The following is a 12,500-nucleotide window of genomic DNA, read 5'->3' as shown; positions in this document are numbered from 1 at the left end:
TGCAGCGGTAGAAGGTCACAAGCAGCTCCTGTTTGAGGTGGTATTTCCTGAGGACCCTCAGAAAGTAGAGCCGCTGTTGTGCCTTCTTGATGATGGCTGCTGTGTTGGTCTTCCAGGACAGGTCATCCTGTATGTGCACCCCCAGGAATCGGAGGGTTGAGACTCTCTCCACGCTCCCTCCATCGACGAGGGGCTGGACCTCAGATTTTTTCCTCCTGAAGTCCACGATGATTTCCTGGGTCTTTGACTGGTTCAGCAGCAGGTTGTTAACCTTGCACAGCTTGCCCAGCTGCTCCACCTCATCCCTGTACGCCGCCTCGTCCCCCCCCGAGATGCAGCCCACCACGGTGGTGTCGTCTGCAAACTTTACGATGGAGTTGCTGGGGTGGACGGGGGTGAAGTCGTAGGTGTAGAGGTTGTAGAGGATGGGGCTTAGCACGCAGCCCTGGGGGGACCCAGTGCTGAGTCTGAGGGCTGTGGAGGTGTGGGAGCCCACCCGCACCCTCTGGGGGCGGTCAGACAGGAAGTCCTTGATCCATGCACAGATGGAGTGTGATAGTCCCAGGTCTAGTAGTTTGGTCACTAGCCTGTCTGGAAGGATGGTGTTGAAGGCAGAGCTGAAGTCCACAAAGAGCAGTCTCGCTTAGCTGTTCCCCCTCTCCAGGTGGGATAGAGTGGAGTGGAGAGTCGTCGCGATGGCGTCCTCTGTGGACCTGTGGGCTCTGTAGGCGAACTGGTATGGATCCAGGTTGGGCGGGAGGCGTGTGACTATGTGGGCCCGGACCAGTTTCTCGAAGCACTTCATGATGATTGGTGTGAGTGCCACCGGGCGGTAGTCGTTTAGGCAGCTCACCGTGCTTTTCTTCGGGACTGGGATGATAGTTGAGGTTTTCAGGCAGGGTGGGATGGTGGCCTGGGACAGGGACTGGTTGAAGATGTTGGTGAAAACCCCGGCCAGGTGGTCGGCGCAGTCCCTCAGCACCCGTCCCAAGACGCCATCCGGCCCTGGGGTCCACCGCCTTCAGCACGCGTCTCACTTCATGCTCTGTGAGGGTGAGGCTGCTGAGAGCTGGAGAGAGTGGTGTTTGTGTTGTGGTTACCTCTGTTCGACCCTCGTCGAACCGGGCGTAGTATTGTAAACAGCAGAAGTGCAAAGGCTAAATTTGTTGTCCACAGTGACCGGGGGGGGGGGGGGGGGATGCCTGCTGGTACGGGACCTGAGGACCCTGTACTTTTCTTATGGCGCTTTTCCACTGACCGGCCCGGGTCGGCACGGCACGGCTCGCCTCAGCACGCTTTTGAACAGTTCTGGGTATGAGACGTTTTCCACTATACACAAGAGACCAGGAACGAGTAGGAGGAGTAGGAGATAGTAGGCGGAGTTACGCGTCATAACAGCGCGCCATGGTGGTGACGTATATTTTCACGAGACACAACACAGCCACAACAATAGCAATATGGAGGAACTTGAAGCTATCGTATACTTTTTCCTCGGCATGTGGTATATTATTAACCGTGGTTTTTTGGAGAGAAAGAGAAAGAGAGAGAGGGAGAGAGAGAGGAAGCTATGTACACATAATAAAGTCATGTTTTTTGAACCCTTAAAACCACTGCCTTCACTTGTCTGCTTTATGAACTGTAGTATCATTTTTATGTTGAGCATATGAGATGGCTACTACTTTAGCTCACTGTAGTATCATTGTTATGTTGAGCATATGAGATGGCTACTGCCTGATCGATGTCGACACTGCTCGTAGTGAATATAAGCACTTGACGCATGTTAAACTCCTGGTTCATTGAGTTTACTCCCGGTTCACTTCTCGGGGTGGCACCACGGTGGTTCAGGGCTCAAAATGACCGTATACCAATGGTGGAGTTAGCCAGCATAGTCTTGTCTTTTTACCACCTTCCTAGCCGGTGTTATTCACGGACAAACACGGTGCCCGGAGGCACCCTTTGCGGGTTAATAACTGTGGTTTACCGTGGGTTACGGTAAAAATTCAAACGTGTCCCGAGAGGGGAGAGGACAGGAAATCTGAAACCATTTGAATGGTGTCGATACGACACTCTTATCACGGTCGACACAGCGCGGAGCGAATTCCCGGGTAGAACTTTTCTCTCCCCCCGCTGTCAACGGGAGTTTCAACCAGCAGGCGCGGTGCTGCAGGCAGCAGCGGGTGAACTCCCGGTTCATTGAGTTTACGGTTAAAAGCATATCTTCTCGGGGTGTCAGCGCGGTGGTTAAGGGCTCAAAATGACCGTATACCAATGGTGAAGTTAGCAAAGGAGTATTGTGTTTGTACCACCTTCATAGCCGGTGTTATTCACGGGCAAAGACAGTGCCCGGAGGCACCCTTTGCGGGTTAATAACTGTGATTTACCGTGGGTTAGGATAACAATTCAAACGTATAGGGGAGAGGACAGGGAATCCAAAACCATTTGAATGGTGTCGATATGACACTCCTATCACGGTCGACACCGCTAGGAGCGAATTCCCTGGTAGAACTTTTCTCTCCCCCCGCTGTCAACGGGAGTCGTCAACCAGGAAGCGGTGCTGCGAGCAGCAGCGGGGGGGGGGGGGGGGGGACCCGTCACTTACGGCCGAATATCTCCGCGTCACAATGGGTTATAATTCCAAACTAAAATTCTCCATGATCACAATAGCATGCTGAACACACTGAAATTCGAATGGAGTCATGTACCGAGTACTAGTCATGTACCGTTAACGAGATAGAATAAGCAAAGCAGATTTATGGTACATCGTAAAACGCTCATCAGGGGGGGGGGGGGGACCCGTCGCTTAAGGCCGAATATCTCCGCGTCACAATGGGTTATAATTCCAAACTAAAATTCTCCATGATCACAATAGCATGCTGAACACACTGAATAGTAAGAACAGTAAGAACAGTAAGAAGTAGTAGTCTCTGCTGTTCAACGCTGTTGTGAGATTTAAAAATGGCGGTTAGTGGTGTACTGTGAAAACATACGATGACGATGTTGTGACGATTTCCATTGACCAATCAACGGTGTGCAGCGTCACACGTCACACGCAGCCTGGCAAAAAGGTACCGGCTCGCAAAAAGGTTCCTGCTCGCGAAGGGTAGCTAAAGAACCGACCCGACCCGACCCGACCCGACCCAGGCCGACAAATGGAAAAGCGCCAAAGAAGCAGGCCAGCCTGGGTCGACCCGGGCTAGCCCTGTAGTGGAAAAGCACCATTAGATGATAGGGGATCAAACAGACTGTGGCTGGGGTGCGAGTTGTCCTTGATGATGCTTGCCGGTCTGCCTGGAGGGACTCGATGGTAGAGTTTGGTGCAGATGATGTGCTGGGCAGTTTTCACCACCCGTTGCAGGGCCTTCCAGTCGTACGCAGTGCAGTTGCCATACCACACTGTGGTAGTTGGTTAGGATGCTCTCAATGGTGCCATGGTAGAAGTTGGCCAGAATCCTTGGAGACAGCTGGACTTTCTTCAATCTCTCCAGGAAGTGTAGGTGCTGCTGTAGATGTGGACGCCCAGGAACGTGGAAGCTGGGAACAGGCTCCACCTCCATCTCCTTGATGTAGATGGGGGAGTGTACGCAGGCCCTAGTTTTTTGTGTGTGGTGTGTGGTGTGTGTGTGTGTGTGTGTATGCATATACACTATATGGAGAAATGTCACCAGTTAGAGACTGAAGGGGAGACTGAAAGAGGAAGAGAAAGCGAGTGAGAGAGAGAGAGGTGTGAGAGGAATGAAGGACAGCGGAATGGAGTGAATAAGTAGGATTGGACAATGAGAGTAAAGTGTGTTAGAAGAGGATGGATATGGGACTAGATAGAGGGGGAGTGTAGGAGGGAAAGATTGCAATCTGTCATCATCTATCACTCTCAACAGATGGAGATAGATGATGAAAGATTGGAATGACTGGTATGAGAAAAGAATGTGTGTGTGTGCGTGCGTGCGTGCGCGTGTGCGTACACGTGCATGTGTGTGTGTGCGTGTGTGCTATGCTATCTGTACCAGATCAACATCGTCATAGAAATACACATCTGTCTGTACCAGATCAGCATCGTCATAGAAATACACATCTATCTGTACCAGATCAGCATAATAAAAATGCACATCTATCTAGTTCTATTGTAGAATCATTCCAGCTTCCAGGTGATTGAGCATTCCAGAATGTGTGGAATTCCCCTGAAAACCTGACTGTGTGTGTGATCTACATCCTCTCCTGTCTCCTTCACCTGGGTCACCTGGGTTGAGTGGGATCATGGGTCAAAGTAGGATCAAGGGTCAAAGGTCAGAGTAGGGTCAGAGGTCAGATGGAGGTATAACTCAGAATACTCTGAAGCATGATTTTTTTTATTGTACCTCGTCTTTAACAGTGTTTCTGAGAAAACGCTGATTATTCAACCCGTGTTTTAGTAAACAGTCTGAAAATGGATTCTCATATCATGGAAACGCTAGACGCAGTATTCAAAACTCCCATTATTTCTCATCGCGTCTATTAGGAATATGAAGGTAAAGACGACTTTGGTCCCATTTTACCCATTTTTGCACCTCCTAATTGGAGCCTGAGGTGTGTGTTCACACTGTCTGACAGGTAGACTGAACACAGCCAGTCCATTGGCTGAGAGCAGCAGCCAATAGAGACCCAGAGAGAGGCAGAGACTGCCAGTGTTTCTGAATTAATCCCTGCAGTAATCACAGTAGATGTATTTGATTGCTATGAGTTAGTGTGCTTGAACAAACACGGTACACTCCCATTCCATTCCCATGGCCAAACAGGCCAAGCCCTACACACACACCCACACACACACACACACACACACACACACCAGTAATTGTCAGCTTTAAAGAGGGTTCTTGCAGGATTACAGGTTGTGACTTTATCAGGAGGGGTGTGTACCTGTACTTACTGTTTCTACAATAAAGGGCCTTGCCAGGTTGTAAACTCTCTTTCTCTCTCTCTCTCACACACACACACAACTCTATAGCTCACAAGTCAACCGTATCGTTAAATACATTCAGTGCCCCCCGGATAGTGTTGTTGTCGTGAGTGTGAGTGTGTGTGTGGCTGTGTGTTACTATGCGAAGGGAAGCGTGTCTGGACTAGACTAGTGCTGTTGATAGGGAGGGATCACTGGCAGTCGTTCCGGAATGATCCCAGTCTGGGAATTCCTTCCTGGCCTGTGTGTGTGTGTGTGTGTGTGTGTGTGTGTGTGTGTGCGTCTTCTATCCTTTCTTTGAGATGGAAATTCCATGAAAATGTCACCATCAGTTTGCTGTTGTTGCACTTTCCTGCCCTCTCCAGGCGATGTTGCGTGTATGTTAGATGGAGGGCAGAGACAGCTCCTGTACAGAGGGGCTAGGGTTGGCCTGTTTTAACTTGTGGACTTTCTGGACACAGAGTAATCCTTCTCCTATGTACTGTTGTTCTGTATATAGGCCTGTCTCCTGGACACAGATTAAGATATACCAAGTATGATTTAGTCCGGCAGGATTTGGCTTAATCTGTGTCTGGGATGGCCCTTGTGTGTCAGTATAGTTGTCAGATTGTCAACAGATTGTTACATTGTCTTCACCTTCTCTCCTCTCCTCCCACTCTTCTCCTGTTTTCTTCTCTCTCTCTCTTTCTCCACTAGTTGAGGGTCTGCGGGAGGAGGAGTTGGTCCGCAGCGGTAGTCGGGAGCAACGAAAGAAGGTGTTGCCTGGCGGCTCTGGGTCGGGTGACCTTGATGATGTCACAGAGGCCTTACTGGCCATCCCCACAGTGATATACCTGGAGCCCACCACCACCCCCCCCACCACCACCACCCCCACCCCCACCACCACCACTACAGGTAGAGGGCGCTCTCACCACGGAATATGCAAATCTAATCCTATTGAGCTAGTGAGCTGTCTGTAGGGGGGGGGGGGGGGGGATGACGCAGGACGGGGATTGGGGGGTGTGTGCGGGAGACAAGGAGGCAGGGGTGAAAGTGGTTTGAGTTTCTTACAGGAACTATAGGCTACTACCCCAACCTTCATCGTTTCATATAGTTCTCCTCCTGCCCCCAGCTTCATGGATCCCTGAACACACACATTGTGGTGTTGGTGTCGAAATTAGAAACACTTTAGGGCTGCCAAGTTTCACCGAAAGTTTGGAGTGAGAGTTTTTGGTGGTGGAGCGACCCAAAACTGTGCACGTTTTGGTAGCGGCGGCCCCTCTCTCCCACACAATTATTTGTGCTAGTTTCCTGCAATTTTAAACCAGCACAAGAAATGAAAATAATTGGAACATTTGATAAAACAAGAGAAATTCAGATAATATATATATATATATATAAGTCTTAATAAACAAATACAGTAGCCTACAGAGTCTAAAACAAAATTGGGCCTCATCAAGTGAACTCAACCCCTTGGTCAGCAGCAGAAAGACCCTTGGTCATCATCTTATATACAGTACAGTGTATTGCTCATAGATGGCTATCATGTTATACAGTACATACCAGGGTTTTTCCTGGGTCAGAATCAAGCCTTGGAGGTTGATGTTGTGCGCGCGCAGTGCGCCCACATTTTCTTTGAGGGACCCCCAATTGTTGTATTTGTATTGTAAATTGTAATTATTAATAATAATAATAATAATAATAATAATAATAATAATACGATGCGATTTGAAAGTACCAGTAGGCTACCAGATACGTATGCACATATTTTGCTACCAGGGTTGCCAGATGGAATTGACAATTTCCAGCCCAACCAGTCTAAAAGCTGCCGAATCCACCCATCCAGTGTGACCAAAAGTAGCCCAATCTGGCAACACGGCTTGCTTATGGAAGCATATAGTGGACTAAATTCAAATGTTAATGCAATTTGAGATTGCATTTGCATGTTCCACTTTTGCATGCATTCTTTCAGACAATATTCAAATTCAAATGCAATTCTAATGAGCGGATGTGTTTCCTAGAATATGCTATTTTGGGATTGCATAGTAATTTCACATTAGAATGAAAATTTGAATTTTGTCAGCTACAAAGCGGATGTGTTTACTAGAACATGTAAATGCAATTGCATATCACATTATTGCATTACAATTTGAATATTGACTCAAATAACGCAGGCAAAAGTGGCAAATGAATATGCTATTTTGGGATTGCATAGTAATTTTCACATTAGAATGAACTTTTGAATTTTGTCAGCTACAAAGCAGCGCATGACTTTGAAAATTAAATGTCAAATGGCTTTGCATTATCATTTTAATATTGACAGCGAATGTGCACATCAGGTACATGAAAATGAAAATGCAAATCATTAGAATTGCATTTGAATTTGAATATTGTCTGAAAGAATGCATGCAAAAGTGGAACATGCAAATGCAATCTCAAATTGCATTAACATTTGAATAAAGTCCACTATATGCTTCCATACGGCGCGACTGTAATCCCGGTCGGACTGTCTCAGTGCCCAGTGCTGCCCACCCAACCACGTCGCGTCGCGTCTACTGTAAAGCGGGTTAACATGTCCTTTTCAAAGGTATTAAAATAGACGCAAGGAAACATAACGTCAACCATGTGTTTCCTTGTTGGAAATTATGGATCGTGAATCGTGATTGCTTCTGCACTCTGCAGCAATCGGATTTTCAGATTCAGATTCAGATTCAGATAACGTTTATTGCCATTATGCATACACATAGGAATTTGCTTCGGCATTACAGTAAGTGCGTTTATACTTTTTTCACGTGTATACAAAAACAAATGCAAAAAACAGGACAACACAGGACAGACAACAGTGCATTGGATAGTGCAACATATATAAAGTGCAGTGCAGAGTTTTTTTACAGTGAGTCCAGTGCATATTCAGTCCTGGGCAGACTTGGGGGCGGGGGGGAGGGGGAAGCCAGAGTCATTTATCAGCCTGGCGGCTGAGGGGAAGAAACTGAGCCTGTGGCGGGCCTTCAGTGCCTTAGGCAGCCGCAACCTTCTTCCAGAGGGAAGCAGGGTGAGGAGGCCGTGGCCGGGGTGGAAGGGGTCGGCCATGATCTTTCTTGCCCTCCTCAGAGCCCTGGTGTCATGCAAGGAGTTGAGGGAGGGCAAGGGACAGCCGATCACCCTCTCTGCTGAACGTAACACCCGCTGCAACTTGGCCTTGTCCTTGGTCGTTGCAGCAGGGAACCAGGTGATGATGGAGTGGGTGAGGATGGACTCTATGATGGCCGTGTAAAACTGGACCATCATGGACCTCGGCAGCCTGAATTTCCTCAGCTGCCGGAGGAAGAACATCCTCTTCTGGGCCTTCTTCGTGAGGGCCTCGGTATTCCGCTCCCACTTGAGGTCCCGGGAGATGGTCATGCCTAGAAAGCGGCATGACTCCACGGAGGCCACCGGGGTACCTCCCAGCGTGATGGGAGGGGGCAGGGCTGCTTTCCTACGGAAGTCCACCACCATCTCCACTGTTTTCAGAGCATTGAGCTCCAGATTGTTTAAACTGCACCAGCTCTGCAGCCCCTCGATCTCACCCCTGTAGGCAGATTCGTCCCCCCCGGAGATGAGGCCCACCAGGGTGGTGTCGTCTGCAAACTTCAGGAGCTTGACCGAGGGGTGGCGGGAGACACAGCTGTTGGTGTATAGGGAGAATAGTGCTGGAGACAGGACGCAGCCCTGCGGGGAGCCCGTGCTGGTGGACCTGGAGCTGGAAATGCTCTTCCCCAGCTTCACCCGCTGAGACCTGTCAGTCAGGAAGTCCGTGATCCACCTGCAGGTGGAGTCCGGCACCTGCAGCAGGGATAGCTGGTGCTCCAGGATGTGTGGGAGGATCGTGTTGAAGGCCGAGCTGAAGTCCACGAACAGGATCCTGGCATAGTTGCCTGCAGTGTCTAGGTGTTCTAGTACGTAGTGCAGAGCCATGTTTTGATTGACAGGCAGCTGCATCTCTTCCCCCAACGGCGTTCCGGCACAGAAAGTCTTGCCGGAACGCAGCACCGGACCGTTCCGGCCCACTTTCACCTATGCAAGGAGGGGCTGGGGGGGGGGGGGTGCATGGGGAAGACAGGGAGGGGTTAGGGGAGGGTAGGCGGGAGACAAACAAATACCTGCTCCCTCACATAGGGGTCGATGGCCTGAAATGATGGTAGTAATAGTTAATATAGCCCCCACTCATAGACTATGTCTGTCCCTAGAAGCCCCCCACACGGAGACCACCACTCAGAACACTGCCCCGGGGGGGGACAAGACCCCCAGAGAGAAGAGGAAGAGGAAGAAGGAGAAGGAGAGAGAGAGGGATCGTTCTGCCTCGGAGGACAAGCAGGAGCAGGGGACGACCCAGGGCAAGCCGACGGAGGACGAGACCAGAGACAAACCCAGGAAGACCCTCCCTACCCAACCTGTCACTGGTACACCCTTACACACACACACACACCCTTACCTTACCAACCTGTCACTGGTACATACACACATACACACTCACACACACACCCTCCCTACCCAACCTGTCACTGATACACACACACACACACACACACACACACACACACACACACCCTTACACTACCAGCCTGACACAGCTACACACACACACGCACACACGCACACGCACGCACGCACGCACGAACGCACGCACGCACGCACGCACACACACACACACACACACACACACACACACACTTCAAGTTTTAGTTGATTAAAAGGCCTTAGGCGGTTGTTCCCCTCTAAACTGTGGTAATCCATGGAGTAATCTTATCAAGCCTGTCTGTCATAACGTTCTGTTAAACCCATCCACCTCAGGAGCTACTGAGCCCTGTACATATAGGAACACTCCACTCCACTGGGGATACGCTCTCCTGTAGGGAGGAGGTGAACCTGGGGGGGTGGGGGGTACATCAATCACACAGCTAGTGATGAGAGAGGACAGGTTGGCACTGTTCTGATGACAGACTTCCCTCAGGAAGAGAACATGTTTGGAGCGGTGGGGTGGGGGGGTGTAGCGGGCGGGGGGGGCTTGGGGGGTGTAGGGGGCGGGGGGTGTAATGACAGGCCCTCTGTGCCTCCAGGGCTGACATATACTCTCTCACTCCTCTAATCCCACTGTTACAAGCCACACATACACACACAAACATACCAACGGACACACACACACAGACACACTCCCTCACCAGCACATTCCCTAACCGGCCACACACAAACACACACACATACACCAACATACACACGTACACATACACATACACACACACACACACACACACACACACACACACACACACTCTTTACCTTACTAACCCAAACCCCTCAAACCAACATACACTTGGCTTTCCTTTCAGTTGTAAAATGTTCACATGAAAGAGAATCTCCCTTCTGTTCTATTAATTCTGTTTCTATTCTATGTATTCTATGACAGAGAATAGCCCTTCTATTCTATTCATTCTGTTTCTTCGTCCTGCCTCTCCAGGGGCGTCGCCACGGAAGGCGTTTGAGTGTGACACGACGGAGGTGGCTGACCTGGTCCTATTGGTGGATGGATCATGGAGCATCGGACGCAACAACTTCCGCCGTGTCAGAGACTTCCTGGAAGGACTGGTCACACCCTTTCACATCGGACCTGACCGGGTGCAGATAGGTGTGTGTGTGTGTGTGTGTGTGTGTGTGTGTGTGTGTGTGTGTGTGTGTGTGTGTGTGTGTGTGTGTGGGTGATGGATAAAGGGGTAAAGGGTTGTGTGACATAGTCTCATGTAGAACATTATCAGGATGTAGTGCTATGCTATGTGATTCTATTCTATTCTATTCTATGCTATGCTATGCTAGTGAGTGTTATAGAATCTGTAGATTCATCAGTAGTCACATCTTAACTAGTGTTTTTGTCCCTGTCATGCTCCTCCTGTACTGAGTGATGTTAGTGGTAACAGTGTGTGTGTGTGTGTGTGTGTGCGTGTGTGTATGTATGTATGTATGTATGTATGTGTGTATGTGTGTGCGCCCCCCAGCTCTGTCCCAGTATAGCGGAGACCCCCGTACTGAGTGGCAGCTCAACAATTTCACCACCAAAGACCCCCTGCTGGAGGCCGTCAGGAACTTCAGATACAAGGGAGGAAATACCTTCACAGGTACATAACCGTAGCAACAACTCCTTCACACGTACATAAACATAGCATGAATCTTTGAATCTTTAGTTAACTATCAGCTTGTCAGTACTGTATCAGTACTGTATGTAATCTTTGAATCTTAAGTTAACTATCAGCTCTGGTCACAGTATTGTATCAGCTGCATCTCTTGTTTTAAATGATATTGTTTGTGCACTTGACAATGGGCAGTAATGTGCTGCTCTGTTCTTTGACCTGTCCAAAGCATTTGATACAGTAGACCAGTCTCTGTTGGCCTAGATCAGAACGCCTGCAAATGGTTTTCAAGGTTGCGAATAGAAACCAATGTATTGTTGCTGACTCTATTCAATCCACTTTTATGGAGGTCACTAAAGGTGTACCGCAGGGTTCAATTCTAGGTCCTTTACTCTTCACCTTGTATATGAATAACATTGTCTCATTTAAAAATGTCTGTAAGGTGCACTTTTATGGTGATGATACAGTCATTTATTCATCTGCTCCTACATTGGAAGGAGCGTTATCGATTTTGCAGACAGCCTTTGATCCAGTGCTCACTTCTAGAGCTTAAACTTGTTTTAAATGAGGCAAAACATTTTTTTTTACATTTTCTAGATCCCACTCTTTCAAGGAAACTGACTTCAGTATTTGCACTTTGGATGGTTCTGTAATTGAGAGAGTATCCTCTTACAAGTACCTTGGAATTTTTATTTTTATTGATGAAAAGCTGTCTTTCACGATGACAGGAAGATTTTAGTACAGTCTACTTTCCTGTCAGGACTTGACTATGGCGACATTATCTATATGATTATTTTTGACTATTTTTTTAATATAGATTGATTGCTTTGTAACCAGGGTATCGTTGAAAATGAGACTTTGGTCTCATGGGTTCCCCTAGTGAAATAAAGGTTAAATAAATAAATCTGTGTGTGTGTGTCCCAGGTCAGGCTCTGCTGCACGTCCTGCAGGAGAACCTGAGGGAGGAGTCAGGGTCAAGGCCGGACACACCTCGTTTCTTGATCCTGTTGACTGATGGGAAATCTCAGGATGACGCCATCGCCGCCGCCAACCGCCTGAAGAACGCCGGCGTGGAGATCATCGCTGTAGGTGAGACACACACCCCGACCGAGTGTGAGTGTGCGTGTGCGTGTATGCCCTGTACTGCTGTGTAATCAGTCCTCATTCCATGTGTAAGGACGTGTTATGTGGTAACTGTTGAACTTCGGCAGCCTTGGTAGTTGATGTGAGGTGGCTATGCTAGCTGGTTAATCAGTGGTCATGGTTGTCAGTCATCTGTGTGTGTGTGTGTGTGTGTGTGTGTGTGTGTGTGTGTGTGTGTGTTTGTACCCGTGCAGGTGTGAAGAACGCAGACGAGGCGGAACTGAGGCAGGTGGCGTCGGAGCCTCTGGAGCTCAACGTTTACAACGTCAACGACTTCCCTCTGCTCA

The 12,500-nt window shown here is 48.9% G+C and overlaps 1 protein-coding gene across 1 annotated transcript in view; it reads left to right on the top strand.

Moving 5' to 3' along the window:
• Positions 1-12,500, top strand: part of slc35h1 (solute carrier family 35 member H1) — a gene marked incomplete at its 5' end in the record, with an annotated part of 31,069 nt that overhangs the window by 3,863 nt on the left and 14,706 nt on the right. Inside the window, 6 exons of the mRNA XM_080535047.1 lie at positions 5,627-5,824; positions 9,139-9,351; positions 10,407-10,574; positions 10,939-11,058; positions 11,995-12,159; positions 12,408-12,500. The exon at positions 12,408-12,500 is cut by the window's right edge and continues 66 nt beyond it. Coding sequence (XP_080391173.1) covers positions 5,627-5,824; positions 9,139-9,351; positions 10,407-10,574; positions 10,939-11,058; positions 11,995-12,159; positions 12,408-12,500 — 957 coding nt within the window. The remainder of the gene's footprint in view (positions 1-5,626; positions 5,825-9,138; positions 9,352-10,406; positions 10,575-10,938; positions 11,059-11,994; positions 12,160-12,407) is intronic.

The sequence above is a fragment of the Nansenia antarctica genome (genome assembly GCF_963989245.1).
Source record: "Nansenia antarctica genome assembly, chromosome: 6".
NCBI lineage: Eukaryota > Metazoa > Chordata > Actinopteri > Argentiniformes > Microstomatidae > Nansenia > Nansenia antarctica.
This window is presented reverse-complemented; position numbering and strand designations above follow the sequence as displayed.